The sequence below is a fragment of the Bufo bufo genome, chromosome 4 (genome assembly GCF_905171765.1).
Source record: "Bufo bufo chromosome 4, aBufBuf1.1, whole genome shotgun sequence".
In the NCBI taxonomy this organism is placed as follows: Eukaryota; Metazoa; Chordata; class Amphibia; order Anura; family Bufonidae; genus Bufo; species Bufo bufo.
Genome location: NC_053392.1, coordinates 15,097,576 through 15,119,547, shown reverse-complemented (window position 1 = coordinate 15,119,547; position 21,972 = coordinate 15,097,576). Strand labels below are relative to the sequence as shown.

Genomic DNA, 21,972 nt, shown 5'->3' with positions numbered 1-21,972 from the left:
CTAATGACCTCAGAGCAATGACCTTGTGAGTTGTTAGTAATGACCGCATGGATGGCTGGTGAACGCCTTGTATGGGTATGGTTAGTGAGGACTTTGGATTTAGAAGTGATGACTTCAAGAAATGGTTTGTGACCTTTGGGATAGTAGGTGATGACCTAAGGAATGGGTGGTTATGATGTCAGAGATGGTTGGTGATGTATGTTCTTTGTGTTATGTACTGCAGGACGGTGTTCTCCTCGCTCTTTGTGTTTATAGCTTTATGTTCTTTGTGTTATGTACTGGAGGACGATGCTCTCCTCGCTCTTTGGGTTTATAGCTTTATGTTCTTTGTGTTATGTACTGGAGGACGGTGCTTTCCTCGCTCTTTGTGTTTATAGCTTTATGTTCTTTGTGTTATGTACTGCAGGATGCTCCTCTCCTTGCTGTTTGCTAAACAAATAGTAGAATCCTCAAAATCTCTGTTTGCCTTTTTCACATTAACCAGCTTGTAAACAGGACCTCTGAGCCTTTGCAGTATCAGAAAGCTGGGCAATTAAACGTCAGTCGCTGAATATTAAGCCACCATGTCAGTCTTCTTCTGGATTCTCCTCATCGTTGCTTGCTCGGCTGTACACATTGAAGGTGGGTCTCAGATGATAATTGCAATTACAATGTTGATGAGGGAGCTCACCGGAATATAGCTCAGCCTGCTACACCACCTAGCTATTATAGTATATTACTTAATTAATGGCCAGCTCGATATCAAAAACACGTATGGTAGTTTTACTTTATTAAAGACATAGGGATATTTGTGTTTTATGTTTGGTATATTGATCTTGTGCATGATATATTGATTTTTTAAAGGGATTAGAAAAATAAATGGATACGTGTTTTTGATATCGAGCCGGCCAGTAATTAAGTCAGATGATAATTGCACAGGTTCCCACAGGAACTAAGAATTGAGGCATGTTCATTCAGGATCTAGCAGGACCGAGGGGAGTCCAAGACATTGTTCCAGTAGGCTCAAGTACAGAAGGTTCTTCTAGGTTCCTGGTGATTCCATGGCCCAATACAGCATTATGCAGTGAGCAAGAGGTGACAGTCTCCAATAGAGTTATATGTGTTCATTAAAGCTATGTGTTTTGCGGTCCGCAAATCGCGGATCCGCAAAACACGGATGGCGTCCGTTTGCGAAATGGCATGGACAGCCTTTACATATAACTGCCTATTCTTGTCCGCCAGCCGGCGTGATGATGTAATCTCGCGCCGCACGGGATTTCGGCCTAAATCTTCAAGCAAGATGGCGGCGGCCAGCCCGTCGCGAGCAAATAGAGGCGGTAAATTTTAATACATTTTTTTTATTGTTAATTTTACACTCAGATGCCGCGATCATGTATGAATGTGGCATCTGAGGGGTACAATGACGGGGGCGGCGCTATCGCAGCTCCTTGTCATTGCACCCACTACGAAGTAATTCGTCACAAAGCGAATCTTTTTGTAAAGTTCGGCAAAGCAGCCGAATCGAATTTTCAAGAAATTCGCTCATCTCTAATGACGACCTAAATCTAATTCTCTTCAAAATTTCTCCATGATGGTTCTTTACAGCAGACTGTGTACCCATAATGACGGGAATACTGGATGGACAGTTTTATCCAGTGAGAACAGACGCATGCACCAAGCTCATACATGGCCTTTATCTGCTATTGTTCTGCCCTGCTCATACCTGTCTCTCCTTCTGCCAAGTCTTATCCCATCTCCTGCTCATATCCTTCACCCTCTTCTCAAACCCAATCTTCTAATGCTCACAGACTTCTCCTTCTGCTCATACCTGACCCTTCTCCTGCTCATAGACCTCTTCTCCTGCTCTTATCTGTCCCTTCTCCTGCTCATAGACCTTTTCTCCTGCTCATACCTGACCCTTCCCCTGCTCATAGACCTCTTCTCCTGCTCATATCTGTCCCTTCTCTTGCTCCTAGACCTCTTCTTCTGCTCATATCTGTCCCTTATCCTGCTCATAGACCTCTTCTCCTGCTCATACCTGTCTCTTGTCCTGCTCATAGACCTTTCCTCCTGCTCATATCTGTCCCTTATCCTGCTCATAGACCTATTCTCCTGCTCAAACCTGTCTCTTGTCCTGCTCATAGACCTTTCCTCCTGCTCATATCTGTCCCTTATCCTGCTCATAGACCTTTCCTCCTGCTCATATCTGTCCCTTATCCTGCTCATAGACCTCCTCTCCTGCTCATATCTGACCCTTCTCCTGATCATAGACCTCTTCTCCTGCTCATAGACCTCTTCTCCTGCTCATACCTGACCCTTCTCCTGCTCATAGACCTCTTCTCCTGCTCATACCTGACCCTTCTCCTGCTCATACCTGACCCTTCCCCTGCTCATAGACGTCTTCTCCTGCTCATATCTGTCCCTTCTCTTGCTCATAGACCTTTCCTCCTGCTCATATCTGTCCCTTATCCTGCTCATAGACCTCTTCTCCTGCTCATACCTGTCTCTTGTCCTGCTCATAGACCTTTCCTCCTGCTCATATCTGTCCCTTATCCTGCTCATAGACCTCTTCTCCTGCTCAAACCTGTCTCTTGTCCTGCTCATAGACATTTCCTCCTGCTCATATCTGTCCCTTATCCTGCTCATAGACCTCTTCTCCTGCTCATACCTGACCCTTCTCCTGCTCATACCTGACCCTTCTCCTGCTCATACTTGACCTTTATCCTGTTCATACCTGTCTCTTGTCCTGCTCATAGACCTCTCTTGCCCATACCTGCTTCATCTTCTTTTCATACCTGTACATGTATAAGATCTTTAATGACATACAGTACAGACCAAAAGTTTGGACACACCTTCTCATTCAAAGAGTTTTCTTTATTTTCATGACTATGAAAATTGTATATTCACACTGAAGGCATCAAAACTATGAATTAACACATGTGGAATTATATACATTAACAAACAAGTGTGAAACAACTGAAAATATGTCATATTCTAGGTTCTTCAAAGTAGCCACCTTTTGCTTTGATTACTGCTTTGCACACTCTTGGCATTCTCTTGATGAGCTTCAAGAGGTAGTCCCCTGAAATGGTTTTCACTTCACAGGTGTGCCCTGTCAGGTTTAATAAGTGGGATTTCTTGCCTTATAAATGGGGTTGGGACCATCAGTGGCGTTGAGGAGAAGTCAGGTGGATACACAGCTGATAGTCCTACTGAATAGACTGTTAGAATTTGTATTATGGCAAGAAAAAAGCAGCTAAGTAAAGAAAAACGAGTGGCCATCATTACTTTAAGAAATGAAGGTCAGTCAGCCGAAAAATTCCGAAAACTTTGAAAGTAAGGGCTATTTGACCATGAAGGAGAGTGATGGGGTGCTGCGCCAGATGACCTGGCCTCCACAGTCACCGGACCTGAACCCAATCGAGATGGTTTGGGGTGAGCTGGACCGCAGAGTGAAGGCAAAAGGGCCAACAAGTGCTAAGCATCTCTGGGAACTCCTTCAAGACTGTTGGAAGACCATTTCAGGGGACTACCTCTTGAAGCTCATCAAGAGAATGCCAAGAGTGTGCAAAGCAGTAATCAAAGCAAAAGGTGGCTACTTTGAAGAACCTAGAATATGACATATTTTCAGTTGTTTCACACTTGTTTGTTATGTATATAATTCCACATGTGTTAATTCATAGTTTTGATGCCTTCATAGTCATGAAAATTAAGAAAACTCTTTGAATGAGAAGGTGTGTCCAAACTTTTGGTCTGTACTGTATATGTCCAGATGCTTTAGTTTTTTCTGGTCATGGGACCATCTGACAGCTACAGTATAAAGAACATGTGCGTGTCTCCTTAAAAGCATTCTAACAGTAGTTTTTACCATTTGAAACTGCTAATAGCACTTTGTAGGGGTGGGGAGAGCAGTGTAGACACACCTTTAGTGTGAATATTAACCTTTATTCTGCTAGATTCTGCTCTTGCCAGTGCCCAGAAGGCAGTTTAGCATGGTCAAAACTGCTGACAGACCCTCTTTAAAGGGCATCTGTCAGCAGTTTTGTACCTATGAAACTGGCTGACCTGTTACATGTGCGCTTGGCAGCTGAAGGCATCTGTGTCGGTCCCATGTTCATATGTGCCCGCATTACTGAGAAAAATGATATTTTAATATATGCAAATGAGCCTCTAGGAGCAACAGGGGCGTTGTCATTACACCTGGAGGCTCTGCTCTCTCTGCACTCTGTGCAGAGGTAACAGGTCAGCACACAGATTAATAGGCAGTAATAGTGATAATGTGAAGCCGCTCCTGGGGTTGGGTCCACAGGAGGATCCTCTAGAGACTGGTCTGACCTGCTGATGACACTTTGAGGTTAACACAAGAAATGTCAACATCTCTTGCAGGTTGTTCCCATGGGGTCCACAGATCTGCAGAGATCATTGTCTACGTTGATCGCTACAAATACCACACACATTTCCATGAACTGGAGCTGGTCAGAGGGTTCATTGAAGGACTGGAGAATGCCACAAACCATCAGGTGATGCTGCATCTTCACGACTATGACTTTAAGAACCTCCAAGAACACTTCCGCAGCCATCCAGGAAGGGTCAGTTTCATCCCACAGGAAAAGTACATTGTGGATTTCATTAACTCCATGACATGGAGACCAAAGCCTGGCAGTGGCCAGAGGTCACACATCCTCATCCTCATTCTTAGCGGGTACTACCCCTACCTGTTTACGAAGCCCAAAATACACAAGCTACAGAGAGCAGGGGTGGAGATATTTGTAATGGGATCCAAGATATTCCGGGACTATGTACTGTATGACATTGTGTCCTACCCACCAAAGACCCATTTATATGACCTGCTGGATTATCCGAGTCCTGACAGAGCTCTGTCCGCACTAGCGCAGTCAGTATGTCGCAGCATCGAGGTGAAGGAAAGACGTGCCAAGAAAGCTCGTAAGTGTACTTTGTCCTCATTTGTATACACTGGAGAGCACTGGATCCTGAAGCACTAGACCCCCAGAAAATACCAGTCCTCCACTGTTCTCCATATTGTTGCAGATTTGCCATCTAGGAGTCTCTAGCAAGATGTGGTGTATCATCCGGGGTTAGAAATAGAGGGGGTCCTTGCAGTACCTGTATCAGACAATGGACCCAGGGCAATTACCTCTTCCTCAGACATTGGGGTTCCTGGGTACAGGGGAGCTTAGCACATGGTTTAACCAGACCGAGATGGATTCTCCTCATCATGGACCCCATAGAAGCTATCCGGTCTGCCTATATTGTACAACCTTGTTCATCAACTGTGTGGAGGAAGAGAAGCTACAACCATTTGGGGTACAGTTCAATCCATGGACTGTGGTTGTCACTTTCACCTCCTGTTTATTACCCATAATGCTTTTTTAACAACTCAGCTATTAAGTATAGCTTTTATGACCATTGTAAATGTCAAGGAACTTAGAATGTGTCTTCAGTATTATTATTTGTATTAATTTTAGACAGCTGACTTAGAACCTCTTCCTCTGTAAAGACACATGCATCAAAAGATTCATTAGTCTTCCTTCATAACTGAGGTCCTTTTCCTTCATTTTCCTTTGTAAAGACTGAACAGAAGTATTCATTGAGGCAGTCAGCTAGTTCTTTATCTTCTTCCATATACCTTCCTTGTTTTGTTTTTAATTTGGTAATTCCTTGTTTTAGTTTCCTTTTTTCATTTATGTATCTGAAGAATGCCTTATCACCTTTTTTCACTGACTGAGCTAATTTCTCTTCTGCCTGTGCTTTAGAAGCTCTTATAACTTGTTTGGCCTCTCTCTGCCTAATCTTATAAATTTGCCTGTCATCCTCGTTTTTTTTTTCATAATTACTAAATGCTATCTTTTTGTTTTTAATGATTTTGGCCACTTCTGCTGAGTACCACAGTGGTCTCTTCCTTTTTTTTTGCTTTTACTGACAAGCCTAATGCAATTATCTGTTGCCTTTAAAAGTGCCACTTTTAAGTAGTCCCATTTCTCCTGGACTCCAATGAAACTGTCCCAATCTGATAGGGACTCTTATACCACTAATCTAATTTTAGAAAAGTCAGTTTTTCTAAAATCTAAAACTTTTGTTTTTGTGTGGTGTGACTCAGTCACTGTACTTATAGCAAACCACACTGACTGGTGATCACTAGATCTTAAGCTTTCCCTACAGTAATATCAGATACCAAATTCCCATTTGTGAATACTAAATCTAAAATGGTCTCCTTCCGGGTTGGCTCCTCCACTACTTGCTGTAGAGATAATCCTTCTTCATATGTTTACAGTTTGGCAATGGATGGATAACATGATCTTTGATCCTTCTCCAGTTTTGTCTCAAGTAAGGTTAGTGGATGGTGGTGACCGCTGCCAGGGAAAAGTGGAACTTCTCTATAATAACACCTGGGGCACCCTGAGTGATGAACACTGGGACAGGCATGGAGCTGATGTCATCTGCAGGCAGTTGGGGTGTGGACCTTCTCTGAAGGCCATGAAAGGAAATGCATTTGGGCCAGTTTCTGGGAATATACTGGAGAAGGTGGATTGTACTGGAGATGAACATGATGTTTCAGAGTGTTTACTGGGAGCTTGGACTGAACCAGATTCAACGAGACCTCAGCACAGTGCGGGGATCAGCTGCTTGTCTTCTGGTGAGTCTTATTAGCCTCTATTACTGATGTTCTCCCTTCATGTTACTAACATGGCTTCCCTCCTATGGCCACACAGGTGCTGGCAAAGTTCGACTGGTCAGCGGCTCCGGGTCTTGTGATGGGATAGTGGAGGTTTCCTTGAATAATACATGGAACAGATTCTGCCTTTGGAAGTTTGATATACGAGAAGCTTCAGTGGTATGCAGACAGATGGGATGTGGCCCTCTCGTGAAGATCCAGGAAAATGTGGGAGAAGCTGGTATAGGGCAGAAGACAGTGGAAAAAATACATTGTTCTGGTGCAGAGTCTCAGATATCCGAATGTAGCCTCAGTCTCTGGAGCTCACAGCCATGTCTCTACAACATCCATGCAGGAATCGTCTGCTCCACAGCAGGTGCGACCACCACAGAGGTTCTCTCATATACGCCATATACACATGGAGGGTATGTTTCTTCTCATGTGCATATTGAAGAGTGAGGTAGAGGTAAGAGGTATACATGGAATGAACAGAGTGTAGTAATATCAAATTATGGTAATTTTTATGCTTAATCAATTGAGCACAGTACTGTGGGAATGACAGGAGGACACAGGAGAGGATAGCCGACATGACTATACCATCGCCGATTCTCCACAGCACAGCTCAACTAATGATGTCTTCTCCTCTAGACCTCACAGTAGACATGTCCATACCACCAACTGTTTCTCCATGGCACCACCAGCTGGTTTGCCACAGCATTTCCCCACTGGTTTCCCCACTGTATACAGTACCTCATAGTAAACACATTTATACCACCAGCTGGTTCTCTACAGCTCAGCTCCAACACTGTCTTCACCTGTACAAGTCATAGTAGAAATGTCTGTACCATCAGCTTGTCTTTCATTACTCAGCTTCCCCACTGATGTCTGCTGTACACCACATAGTAGACATGTACACATCAGCAGTTAGTCCTCCACAGCTCAGCTCCACCACTGATGTCTTCTCTTGTAGACCTTGTAGTAGACATATCCACACCTCCAGCTAGTTGTCCGCAGCTCAGCTCCACCACTGAAGTCCTCCTCTGTAGACCACATAGTAGACATGTTTATACCACCAGCTAGTTTTCCATGGCTCAGCTTCACCACCGAAGTCTTTCTGTATACTCCACATAATACATATATCTAAACTACCAACTGATCTTCCACAGCTCAGCTCCACCACTGATGACTTCTCCTGTAGACCTCATAGCAGACATCCACATCACCAGCAGCTAGTCATCCACAGCTCATCTCCACCACCGAAGTCTTCCTCTGTAGTCCACACAATAGATATGTGTATACCACCGGCTGGTTCTCCTCAGCTCCATCACTATCTTCTTCTGTAGACCTAATAGTAGATGTGGTCACACAACTAGCTGCTCCTTGACACATCTCCTCTGCGCTCATCATCTTGAATTGTCTTTGTGTCTTGCACAGCTATTTCAAAGGTGACGTTGACAGATGGAAGCAGCACATGTTCTGGGAAAGTTCAGGTGTTCCAGGATAAGAAATGGAACCTGGTGCCTGCATTTGAGTGGCATGTCGAGGAGGAGGCCGTGCTATGTAAGCAGATTGGCTGTGGCCTCGCTATCGAAAGAGCTCATGTCAAGGAAATGTCAATACGTAAAGAAAAGAACCCCCAAACAGATGTTCGCAGTATCTACTGTTCCGGCCACGAGGCGAGCCTGTCTGAATGCAGCTCCGTCTTGTCCAAAGGACACCAGTGTGAGTCTGGTGAAGCCGAAGTGCTGTGCTCACAATCAGGTATGAAGATTTAGAGCAGTTAAGAGGACAAATCTGAGCAGACATGAAGGCCTGAACCCTGAGGATTCACTACTGAGAGATTCTGAGTGCTGTCATAGTGTTGTCATATAGACACCATCCACATCAATGTCTATATTCAGTGCATAGCGGCGGCCATGTGTATATAACCCTGTGCATATATACTATATATTCATATCAGCCTTGTTTATGGACAGGCCACGTCATGTGTTGTGTGTCCTGCTATATCATACTTACATATTACATCTTCTCCTGCAGGAATATCTAAGGTGAGACTGGTTGGTGGAGACTCTGCATGCTCAGGACGGGTGGAGGTATTCTACAACCAGGCCTGGGGCACCGTGTGTGATGACACATGGGATCTATCCAGTGCCCATGTGGTGTGCAGACAAGTGGGCTGTGGACCTGCACAGCGGGCCCCTAGAGAAGCATATTTCGGCCCTGGGTCTGGATCCATATGGCTGGAGAAACTGTTCTGTAACGGCACAGAGTCATCGATATCTCAGTGTGGAGGAGTGGTGTCCAAAAACAGTCTCTGCGCCCACTCACAGGATGCGGGCGTGGTCTGTACAGGTGAGCATGGGGTCACCATTATAAAGTGCCCAGATATGTGATACAGGTGATCCCCGTGTAATATCATACATGTAATACAGACGTCCCCGTGTAATATCACACATGTAATACACACATCCCCCTGTAATATCATACATGTAATACAGACATCCCCGTGTAATATCACACATGTAATACAGACATCCCCCTGTAATATCACACATGTAATACACACATCCCCCTGTAATATCACACATGTAATACACACATCCCCCTGTAATATCACACATGTAATACACACATCCCCCTGTAATATCACACATGTAATACAGACATCCCCCTGTAATATCACACATGTAATACACACATCCCCCTGTAATATCACACATGTAATACACACATCCCCCTGTAATATCACACATGTAATACACACATCCCCGTGTAATATCACACATGTAATACACACATCCCCGTGTAATATCACACATGTAATACACACATCCCCGTGTAATATCACACATGTAATACACACATCCCCCTGTAATATCACACATGTAATACAGACGTCCCCCTGTAATATCACACATGTAATACAGACGTCCCTGTGTAATATCACACATGTAATATTGACGTCCCCGTGTAATATCACACATGTAATATTGACGTCCCCGTGTAATATCACACATGTAATATTGACGTCCCCGTGTAATATCACACATGTAATATTGACGTCCCCGTGTAATATCACACATGTAATACAGACGTCCCCGTGTAATATCACACATGTAATACACACATCCCCCTGTAATATCACACATGTAATATTGACGTCCCCGTGTAATATCACACATGTAATATTGACGTCCCCGTGTAATATCACACATGTAATACACACATCCCCCTGTAATATCACACATGTAATATTGACGTCCCCATGTAAGATTATACCAATAATACAGGTTGTCACATGTCTGCTAACATCTGTGGTCCAGGGGTTCACATAATTATCTGTAGATCTTGCTCTTATTCTGTATTATCGGAGCGGATTATGAACTGGAATTCTTTACTTTTACAGATAAAGAACCGTTGTAGCTGATGTCACGTGACCCCTGATCTGTGACGTCATTGTGTGCCACCTTATCCTTTCCTCATGTCTTTCCTGTGTCTCACCCTCATGTGTCCCCTCCATGTAAACCGGGCCCCCCACCATGGATCCAATCAGTACTAAAAGCAAGAGCCTTGATAATAATTGTGACAGATGATGACGCTGATTAAAGAGAAGATCAGGAGTGGTTGTCATAGTCCCTTCATCTTCCCGCCCCTCTCCATCTTCCCGCCCCTCTCCATCTTCCCGCCCCTCTCCCCTCTCCATCTTCCCGCCCCTTTCCATCTTCCCGCCCCTCTCCATCTTCCCGCCCCTCTCCATCTTCCCGCCCCTCTCCATCTTCCCGCCCCTCTCCATCTTCCCGCCCCTCTCCATCTTCCCGCCCCTCTCCATCTTCCCGCCCTATCTTCCTATTCCCCCAACGTGCCTACTAGTGTTGATCACGAATATTCGAATTGCAAATTTTTATTGCGAATATAGGTACTTCGAAAATTCGCGAATATTTAGAATATAGTGATATATATTCGTAAATTCGAATATTCGAAATTTTTTTTGCAACTTTTTGTAATGCAGATTTTTATCGCAAATTTTTCAATTGCCGAGCAAAAACATGATTCCTCCCTGCTTCTTGCTTGTGGGCCAATGAGTCATAGCACTATATCGAATATATTCGTTTTTTCAAATATTCGTAATATTCTAAAACAAGAATATATAGCAATATAGCGAATATTCAAAAAAAAATAAAATGTAGAGCAATTTTGCTAATTTAGTGCTATAATCTTTTTTTTCAATAGTTGAAATTATTTTCTAAGCTGAACTTCAGATGAGAAAAAAATTATAAGTAAACAAAGATTATAGCACTGTATTAGCTAGATTGCTCTATATTCTTTTTTTTTTTTTTTTTTCGAATATTCGCTATATTGCTGTATATTCTTGTTTTAGAATATTACGAATATTCGAAAAAACAAACATATTCGATATAGTGCTATATTTTAGCCCCCCAGGGAGGAGGAGGAGGCCCGGGGTCACACACGCAGAGATGGGGACACTGCCCCCCAGGGAGGAGGAGGAGGCCCGGGGTCACACACACAGAGACGGGGGACACTGCCCCCCAGGGAGGAGGAGGAGGCCCGGGGTCACACACGCAGAGACGGGGACACTGCCCCCCAGGGAGGAGGGGGCCCGGGGTCACACACGCAGAGACGGGGACACTGCCCCCCAGGGAGGAGGAGGGGGCCCGGGGTCACACACGCAGAGACGGGGACACTGCCCCCCAGGGAGGAGGAGGAGGGGGCCCGGGGTCACACACGCAGAGACGGGGACACTTCCCCCCAGGGAGGAGGAGGCCCGGGGTCACACATGCAGAGATGGGGACACTGCCCCCCAGGGAGGAGGGGGAGGCCCGGGGTCACACACGCAGAGACGGGGACACTTCCCCCCAGGGAGGAGGAGGCCCGGGGTCACACATGCAGAGATGGGGACGCTGCCCCCCAGGGAGGAGGGGGAGGCCCGGGGTCACACACGCAGAGACGGGGACACTGCCCCCCAGGGAGGAGGAGGGGGCCCGGGGTCACACACGCAGAGACGGGGACACTGCCCCCCACGGAGGAGGAGGGGGCCCGGGGTCACACACGCAGAGACGGGGACACTGCCCCCCAGGGTGGAGGAGGAGGCCCGGGGTCACACACGCAGAGATGGGGACACTGCCCCCCAGGGAGGAGGAGGAGGCCCGGGGTCACACACACAGAGACGGGGGACACTGCCCCCCAGGGAGGAGGAGGAGGGGGCCCGGGGTCACACACGCAGAGACGGGGACACTGCCCCCCAGGGAGGAGGAGGAGGAGGGGGCCCGGGGTCACACACGCAGAGACGGGGACACTGCCCCCCAGGGAGGAGGAGGAGACCCGGGGTCACACACGCAGAGACGGAGACACTGCCCCCCAGGGAGGAGGAGTAGGCCCGGGGTCACACACGCAGAGACGGAGACACTGCCCCCCAGGGAGGAGGAGGGGGCCCGGGGTCACACACGCAGAGACGGGGACACTGCCCCCCAGGGAGGAGGAGGAGGCCCGGGGTCACACACGCAGAGACGGGGACACTGCCCCCCAGGGAGGAGGAGGAGACCCGGTGTCACACACGCAGAGACGGAGACACTGCCCCCCAGGGAGGAGGAGGAGGCCCGGGGTCACACACGCAGAGACGGGGACACTGCCCCCCAGGGAGGAGGAGGGGGCCCGGGGTCACACACGCAGAGACGGGGACACTGCCCCCCAGGGAGGAAGGGGAGACCCGGGGTCACACACACACAGACGGAGACACTGCCCCCCAGGGAGGAGGAGGAGGCCCGGGGTCACACACGCAGAGACAGGGACACTGCCCCCCAGGGAGGAGGGGGAGGCCCGGGGTCACACACGCAGAGACGGGGACACTGCCCCCCAGGGAGGAGGAGGAGGCCCGGGGTCACACACGCAGAGACGGGGACACTGCCCCCCAGGGAGGAAGGGGAGACCCGGGGTCACACACACAGAGACGGGGACACTGCCCCCCAGGGAGGAGGAGGAGGCCCGGGGTCACACACGCAGAGACAGGGACACTGCCCCCCAGGGAGGAGGGGGAGGCCCGGGGTCACACACGCAGAGACGGAGACACTGCCCCCCAGGGAGGAGGAGTAGGCCCGGGGTCACACACGCAGAGACGGAGACACTGCCCCCCAGGGAGGAGGAGGGGGCCCGGGGTCACACACGCAGAGACGGGGACACTGCCCCCCAGGGAGGAGGAGACCCGGTGTCACACACGCAGAGACGGAGACACTGCCCCCCAGGGAGGAGGAGGAGGCCCGGGGTCACACACGCAGAGACGGGGACACTGCCCCCCAGGGAGGAGGAGGGGGCCCGGGGTCACACACGCAGAGACGGGGACACTGCCCCCCAGGGAGGAAGGGGAGACCCGGGGTCACACACGCAGAGACGGGGACACTGCCCCCCAGGGAGGAGGAGGAGGCCCGGGGTCACACACGCAGAGACGGGGACACTGCCCCCCAGGGAGGAAGGGGAGGCCCGGGGTCACACACGCAGAGACGGGGACACTGCCCCCCAGGCAGGAGGAGGAGACCCGGGGTCACACACGCAGAGACGGAGGACACTGCCCCCCAGGGAGGAGGAGGAGGGGGCCCGGGGTCACACACGCAGAGACGTGGGACACTGCCCCCCAGGGAGGAGGAGGGGGAGACCCGGGGTCACACACGCAGAGACGGGGGACACTCACCTGCTGTCTCTCCAGCCGAAAGAGAGAGAGAGAGAAAGAAAGAGAAAAAAAGAGAGAAAGAGAGAGACACACAGAGAAAGGAGAGCAACAGGGGCAGGAGAGAGAGAGACAGACAGACGTGAGAGAGGAGAGCAACAGGGGCAGGAGAGAGAGAGAGACAGACGTGAGAGAGGAGAGCAACAGGGGCAGGAGAGACAGACAGACAGACGTGAGGGAGGAGATGAACAGGGGCAGGAGAGAGAGAGAGAGAGACAGACAGACAGACGTGAGGGAGGAGAGGGGCAAGAGAGAGAGACGTGAGAGTAACAGAGTCAGGAGACACAAGCAGAGAAGGGGACACGGAGGAGGTGCTTCTGTAACATCCCAGAGTATGTCACTAAAACTCTTTCACCCTGCTATATCATGTTAAAGTGTCAATGTGTTAACATCCGGAGTAATCTGACATTGCATTTATATTATCTGGATTTTCTATGCCTGTTTAATATGTATTTGCTGTAATTCTTAATGCAGGTGGCAGCAATATGTAGGTAGAACATAGTTAGTTAATAGACCTAGACTGGAATACACCATTCCAGGCTAGCTTCCCCCTATCTGAGGAGGAGTGGAATGTTCCCACATACTACTTCAGAGGGAGGAAAGAAAGTTCTAGGCAGTGTACCAGCCACCCCCTGCTGGGGTAGGCTGTGTGAATAGGAGCTCCCAGAAACAGGGACCCCAACCAGGGATCCAAGCCTCTGCTGAGGCCCAAGATCAACATTCCCAGCCTGAGTTTCTTACCTCAGCTGGTGGACAAGGAAAGCAGCCATCTTCAGAACTATCAGATCTCCAGGAAGAAACCACCATACCCTGCGAGCAGTCCTGTAAGTACAGATCCCAATACAAGGAGAAGATAAGTACCTCCACAGCTAGTCAGGCCCAAACAAAGCAGACTACAGACAGAGCAGAAGATAGATAACTGCCAGATCTATAGTCGTGTGTACCAGATGCAGAATAGATATAAATTCCTGCCACATATTGCCTATACCTGCTGGGACCCTAGACTATTGCTGTATACCTGTATGGATTAGAAGCTGCATATTATACCATCAAGTAAAGACAAGTTGGACCCTATTCTCTGTGTGGAATTCCATCATTCCTCCATTACTCCTATTAACAGCACTCATTTTGTTGCATGTGAGCCAGGATACAGGAGTCCAGCCGTACCACAGGTAGGAGACACCGTTGACACTATACAGAGACAATATCCCCCTCTGGCATTCCTAACCTAGTACGTCAGCTCAATACCATCTCAAAGGGCCCTGCTATAGTACCTGCGCAAGCTGCAACTGGCGTCACAAACTTATACATATAATCTGACCCACTGCATAGCATGCCCACTGACCCAGTGTCCTGCTCATTGCATCAAGTGGCGTCACAAACAGGATTCGGATTGTATTGTGTGTCCATCCCTAACAACCGAACCGCATCTAATTGTGTGCAAAAAACGGACCTAAAAACCGCATGTTTCACAGTACTAGCAAGGCTGAAGATTGTACAAAAATCGCTAGAAAAAGTGACTTTCTTACTTGTGTTGCCGTGCCAAGAAAGCGCTGCCCGTGCGCTACAGCACAAAGTGTTAATTCGATATTGTGGAGATTCGCCATATTCGTTTTAAGATGGCGCTTTATCTTCATGCCAAAGAACAAAGAAACCAAGGAACGCCCACCCAGGAGCGCGAAAATGCTGTCTACGCCCCCCCAAAAGCGGGAAAATCTTGTAACACCCCCTCAAGAAAGGCGCGAAGATGTCGAATACGCCCCTTCAGGAGCGGGAAAAATAGAGAACGCCCTCCATGGACTTGTCACTGACCTAGCCTGAGGTGATAAAAGCTCCACCCTCTGCGCCCCTCCACTAGTACTGGCAATCAGTGTATGCAGGAGCGCAGCAAGAATGGCGTACCCGCGACCCAGGTGGAATGAGATGGCTATCGACGGAGAGGACGTCTATCCTGAACAGCCACTGGAGATCCGAGTCTCCCAACTCATGCAAAGACGTGGACCTTCAGTCCTTGGTGCCATGTCTGAGGCCGTAGATACCTCCACGCACAAGAGCCCCGCAGTACCTACCCTATCCAGTATACCGGAGGTGCCAGAGCGGACGAATGCTGAAGTCCCGGCTCCTACCATCGATGCTCCGGACCTGGTGATCGAGTTCCAGGAGGCTGTGGATCCCTCCGCCTCGTTCAGTGCACCAGCGGAGGGCGACGCACCTATACAAATGGAGGTGGATGTAGTGCCTGTTCCCGCGGAGGACGCAGTTGACGTCACTGCACCAGCTGAGAAGAAGCCCGTGAACCAGATGGCGATCGAATCCCGAGAGGACCAGCAGAGGACACCGGAACCGGCCGCCCGACCGCGACAGCAGGTAAGAGCAACACCGCTCCCTGAGGCCCAGGCCCTGTCCGTGTCCGTCCCTCCGCCACGTCCAGAGACCCCAACGCCGGTCATCAACCTCAGGCCCACCAAGCCACTGCCACCTACTGGTGCAGTGGAGGCGGCTGGAGATTCCACTCCACCGCCCAGCTACAGCCAGCTAAGCAGCCTCAATCCTGAGGTACCTCATGAGATCACGGCCTTTGCCCAGACCGCTTGGGAATACAAGTCGGCGGTTGAAGAGTGGGTCAAACAGGTTATTGACAGCCCCCAATCTGGAGACCCCCAGCTGACTAGGAGGACCGGAACCGTTCTATGGTTCTCTGTAGAAAGAGGTGTGGGATTCCTCCAGGATAACCACTCAGGCACTGAAGTGTTCGTAGGCCGCCGGTCGGTAAAATGCCACTACTTGCCCCAGGAGAGCCATAACTTGTATATTGGGGATCAAGTCGAATACACCCCTATGCGGTCAATGCAAGGACTGTTTGCTGCGGGAGTCACCCTACTCCAGAAACCGCTCTTCCCTGCCATCACCCCAGAGACCTGGCAGGAGGATCCAGGCTCTGCGGCCAGGACCAGATGCTTACAGGAAACTCCAGACGGTCGCTTGATCTTCATTCAAATAGAATGCTCAACCTACCCCTGCACCTCTCATTCCTGACTTATCACCGCCACCAACCCTGAGGGTAGGACAAATCAACAATAGTATCTTGACCTTCAACCCTAAGGTCCAGCCATGTTTCCTGCCTCCTTATATGCTCCCCTGGAAGCAGTCTGCACAATCTGCTCCAGCTCTTCCTGCACCAATGCAGCCAGAAGTTCTGCCTCTTCCTGCACCGGCTGTGGATCCCGGTCTGCAGCGAGCTACAGCCACATTTTCCAGGTTGGCTGTACAACCAATCCCTACTGTCACCAGTAGAGGGCGCTGGCACACTACCACCAACACTACCCTCAGCTACCAGCAGAGGCAGGAATTACCTCTCATGCACTTCAGCAGCTCCAGTAGTGATGAGGAGCTGGACACCTACTTGTAAGGTGTCCCCATTACAAGAAAACCATCAGTGACATTGTTCCGGGAGCCACGCCATGGACTGATTACCTGACGGGTGAGGACCTGTTGGTATTGTTTGTGTATTGTTAACCATTTTTGTTCCAGGTTGCCATTGTTTGTCCTCATCCAGATGGTCATGTCAGTAAGGACTCCCCCCATCAGCACTTAACCCCTTACGTCCAAGTTGAAAGTTTTATCCCCTTTCTCAGGTTACCTGATAGCCTGCTGCTATTTTATAACACTTTTAACCCTTTGGATTACAATTAACTTTTGCCCTGTGAATTGCAAAGGACTTTTATCAGATTCCAGAGGACTCTGCCACTTTAAGCACTTTCAGGAAAAAGGACTCAAGTTATTGTTGAGCCTATCCTTGCACTTATAAAATTTGCACTATTTTATAAAATGTTGGCAACATAAAAGCTTGCACTTAATCCTCATGCTATTTAATAATTTATGTCATTGTAACCAGTTTACAAATGTTATGTAACGTTCAAGATAACCTGCCCATTGTGTGTATTATCCATCCAGGTGCCACAATGTGAATTTATGTATTGTCTACCATGATTGCACTTACCATTGCACTTAACAAAATTGTAGCAACTTACTTAAGTGTGCCTTTTCACAGCTCTTGTTATCTTCCCCCTTCATACGGACTGTCACCATAGGGACGTTGTACACCAATGGCCTACACCCGGTGATATATACCCATAGGTACCCAGGGTAGGACCAAATGGTAAGTCCTGACAGGTCTAGTAACTTCACAGGTACCCCTGCTGCTTCGGGAATCGTTAGAAGCCCTAGGCTGCTCCTTCCCGCTTGTTAAATGTTCCAGATTGTTCCCATCCGGAGGTGTCTTATTTCCTGGAGATCCATGGGAACGTACTGCCCTCCTCCTGTGACATTGCCAGAAGACACGGAGACGATACATACCTCCTCTTCTGAGCGTTTGCCTAAGGTAAGGCGCCTCAAGCCTTAGAGCCATACAGGGAGTGCATAATTATTAGGAAAGTTTTATTTTTGAGGATTAATTTTATTATTGAACAACAACCATGTTCTCAATGAACCCAAAAAACTCATTAATATCAAAGCTGAATATTTTTGGAAGTAGTTTTTAGTTAGTTTTTAGTTTTAGCTATTTTAGGGGGATATCTGTGTGTGCAGGTGACTATTACTGTGCATAATTATTACGCAACTTAACAAAAAACAAATATATACCCATTTCAATTATTTATTTTTACCAGTGAAACCAATATAACATCTCAACATTCACAAATATACATTTCTGACATTCAAAAACAAAACAAAAACAAATCAGTGACCAATATAGCCACCTTTCTTTGCAAGGACACTCAAAAGCCTGCCATCCATGGATTCTGTCAGTGTTTTGATCTGTTCACCATCAACATTGCGTGCAGCAGCAACCACAGCCTTCCAGACACTGTTCAGAGAGGTGTACTGTTTTCCCTCCTTGTAAATCTCACATTTGATGATGGACCACAGGTTCTCAATGGGGTTCAGATCAGGTGAACAAGGAGGCCATGTCATTAGATTTTCTTCTTTTATACCCTTTCTTGCCAGCCACGCTGTGGAGTACTTGGACGCGTGTGATGGAGCATTGTCCTGCATGAAAATCATGTTTTTCTTAAAGGATGCAGACTTCTTCCTGTACCACTGCTTGAAGAAGGTGTCTTCCAGAAACTGGCAGTAGGACTGGGAGTTGAGCTTGACTCCATCCTCAACCCGAAAAGGCCCCACAAGCTCATATTTGATGATACCAGCCCAAACCAGTACTCCACCTCCACCTTGCTGGCGTCTGAGTCGGACTGGAGCTCTCTGCCCTTTACCAATCCAGCCACGGGCCCATCCATCTGGCCCATCAAGACTCACTCTCATTTCATCAGTCCATAAAACCTTAGAAAAATCAGTCTTGAGATATTTCTTGGCCCAGTCTTGACGTTTCAGCTTGTGTGTCTTGTTCAGTGGTGGTCGTCTTTCAGCCTTTCTTACCTTGGTTATGTCTCTGAGTATTTCACACCTTGTGCTTTTGGGCACTCCAGTGATGTTGCAGCTCTGAAATATGGCCAAACTGGTGGCAAGTGGCATCTTGGCAGCTGCACGCTTGACTTTTCTCAGTTCATGGGCAGTTATTTTGCGCCTTGGTTTTTCCACACGCTTCTTGCGACCCTGTTGACTATTTTGAATGAAACGCTTGATTGTTCGATGATCACGCTTCAGAAGCTTTGCAATTTTAAGAGTGCTGCATCCCTCTGCAAGATATCTCACTATTTTTGACTTTTCTGAGCCTGTCAAGTCCTTCTTTTGACCCATTTTGCCAAAGGAAAGGAAGTTGCCTAATAATTATGTACACCTGATATAGGGTGTTGATGTCATAAGACCACACCCCTTCTCATTACAGAGATGCACATCACCTAATATGCTTAATTGGTAGTAGGCTTTCGAGCCTATACAGCTTGGAGTAAGACAACATGCATAAAGAGGATGATGTGGTCAAAATACTCATTTGCCTAATAATTCTGTACAGGGTGTATATCTTAGCTTCCTCATAGACATCATAGTGATCGTGCTAAAAGCCAAAAAAAAAAAAAGGCTATTATGCTGGGAAGGGAATACAGGATAGAGCCACCCTTCTATTTGCGGGCTTTGCATTACATAATGGTGGGATTACAGAGTTCATGGCCAGAACATACAAAGTTCATGGCCAGAACATACAAAGTTCATGGCCAGAAGTCAGTCAGCGATGCATGCTTTGTGCAGTAATAGGTTACCTGGTTATACCAAGATAAGGAAACTGTGTGTTGGACACCTTATGCTAGCGGGCAGGAACCTGGAGGAAACCATTATATGTTTTGTCTTTGTATGTCATTTCTATGTATATTCATGCAGCACTTTGTATTGTATTGGGTACCCAGAGCTTATTCCTCCACCGTCTACCATGCGCCGAGGACGGCTTATCTTAAAGTAAGCGGGTATGTAACATCCCAGAGTATGTCACTAAAACTCTTTCACCCTGCTATATCATGTTAAAGTGTCAATGTGTTAACATCCGGAGTAATCTGACATTGCATTTATATTATCTGGATTTTCTATGCCTGTTTAATATGTATTTGCTGTAATTTTTAATGTAATTCTTAATGCAGGTGGCAGCAATATGTAGGTAGAACATAGTTAGTTAATAGACCTAGACTGGAATACACCATTCCAGGCTAACTTCCCCCTATCTGAGGAGGAGTGGAATGTTCCCACATCCTACTTCAGAGGGAGGAAAGAAAGTTCTAGGCAGTGTACCAGCCACCCCCTGCTGGGGTAGGCTGCATGAATAGGAGCTCCCAGAAACAGGGACCCCAACCAGGGATCCAAGCCTCTGCTGAGGCCCAAGATCAACATTCCAAGCCTGAGTTTCTTACCTCAGCTGGTGGACAAGGAAAGCAGCCATCTACAGAACTCCAGGAAGAAACCAACATACCCTGCGAGCAGTCCTGTAAGTAAAGATCCCAATACAAGGAGAAGATGAGTACCTCCACAGCTAGTCAGGCCCAAACAAAGCAGACTAAAGACAGAGCAGAAGATAGATACCTGCCAGATCTATAGGCGTATGTACCAGATGCAGAATAGATATAAATTCCTGCCACATATTGCCAATACCTGCTGGGACCCTAGACTAAAGCTGTACACTTACAAACGTAAAATACAAATGTGATAGCACTCTGCATCCAGCATTCTGCCCTGCCTCTATGCTGGATGAGGTATTGGTGTACATTTTGGCCAAAGCGTAATAAGCCACTCACCATGTCAAGGTCGCCTCTATGGAGTGGTCCCTAACACTAGTTCCTACCTGTTTATGGGCCATGACAGCCACACAAAGTCCAGGGAATATACACTGTATGGATCAAAGCTGCATAACACCAAGTAAAGACAAGTTGGACCCTATTTTCTGTTTGGAATTCCATCATTCCTCCATTACTCCTATTAACAGCACTCATTTTGTTGCATGTGAGCCAGGATACAGGAGTCCAGCCGTACCACAGGTAGGAGACACCGTTGACACTATACAGAGACAATATCCCCCTCTGGCATTCCTAACCTAGTACGTGAGCTCAATACCATCTTAAAGGGCCCTGCTATAGTACCTGCGCAAGCTGCAACTGGCGTCACGAACTTATACATATAATCTGACCCACTGCATAGCATTCCCACTGACCCAGTGTCCTGCTCATTGCACTTCTCACCAATTTGGCCCTCAGGGGGCGGTGCTTTCACCTTGGCGGGGGCGGGTCCTGCACTTGGCTCCGCCTTCTTGCTCTGCTTCTGGGCGCGCTCCGCCTCCTGCTTGGCTCTCCTCTCCGCTCGCAGCTCTGCCTTGCTCCTTCCTCCGGCTGGTGGCTCAGACGTGATGGCAGCAGGGGGCGCAGCGACAGGAGGCACAACTGAGGGCAGAGAGGCGTCCACTGCAAGATACCGCAGAGACGATGACACAACCTGTGCGGCTCACCCTCCACCGCCCACACCTAACACTACACTCACCTCTCTGGGGGGCGCTCCCCGGACCCCCTGGTGTCGAGCCCCCGGCGGTGCGGCCGTCTTCTCCTTACCCTTCTTCTGCAGCTTCTTCTCCTTCCGTAGGCGAAGCTTTTCCTCTTTAGAGAGGTCGTGACCCTTCACCTGGACACAGGACAGGAATACATCACCGGGCGCCGACTACGACTACAGCTCAGGGAGGAGGAGCAAGAACCTACCTTCACAGGTAACGGATCCATCTTCTGCTTCTCTCCATCTGTACCGGACAAGAAGTATAATCACCAGCATGTCCACCCAGGGACTACTCCCCCCACTATCCACCAGTAATCAACCTCAACTACTGTACTGATATAGAGGTATAATAATAGAGGAGGAGATGTCAGGACTGTAGTGATAATAGAGGAGGAGATGTCAGGACTGTAGTGATAATAGAGGAGGAGATGTCAGGTCTGTAGTGATAATAGAGGAGGAGATGTCAGGACTGTAGTGATAATAGAGGAGGAGATGTCAGGACTGTAGTGATAATAGAGGAGGAGATGTCAGGACTGTAGTGATAATAGAGGAGGAGATGTCAGGGCTGTAGTGATAATAGAGGAGGAGATGTCAGGGCTGTAGTGATAAT

The 21,972-nt window shown here is 48.2% G+C and overlaps 2 protein-coding genes across 3 annotated transcripts; one reads left to right on the top strand and one right to left on the bottom strand.

Annotated features, from left to right (window-relative positions):
- Positions 1-538: 538 nt before the first annotated feature.
- LOC120996998 (deleted in malignant brain tumors 1 protein-like) lies at positions 539-10,275 on the top strand. 2 transcript variants are annotated; one of them, XM_040426898.1, is made up of 7 exons: positions 539-621; positions 4,366-4,923; positions 6,314-6,634; positions 6,711-7,028; positions 8,087-8,413; positions 8,690-9,004; positions 10,059-10,275. In XM_040426898.1, exons 1-7 carry the CDS (start codon positions 564-566, stop codon positions 10,073-10,075), a joined length of 1,914 nt encoding a protein of 637 aa, XP_040282832.1. In that variant the 5' UTR covers positions 539-563; the 3' UTR covers positions 10,076-10,275. The 2 variants fall into 2 exon arrangements, with proteins under 2 accessions (XP_040282832.1, XP_040282833.1); XM_040426899.1 differs by lacking the exon at positions 8,087-8,413.
- Positions 10,276-21,062: 10,787 nt separating this feature from the next.
- Positions 21,063-21,674, bottom strand: LOC120997004 (translation initiation factor eIF-2B subunit delta-like). The gene is made up of 3 exons (XM_040426915.1): positions 21,569-21,674; positions 21,357-21,494; positions 21,063-21,280 (listed from the first exon to the last, which is right to left on the bottom strand). The coding sequence occupies exons 1-3, from the start codon at positions 21,587-21,589 to the stop codon at positions 21,089-21,091; spliced, it is 351 nt and encodes a 116-aa protein (XP_040282849.1). The 5' UTR covers positions 21,590-21,674; the 3' UTR covers positions 21,063-21,088.
- Positions 21,675-21,972: the final 298 nt, after the last annotated feature.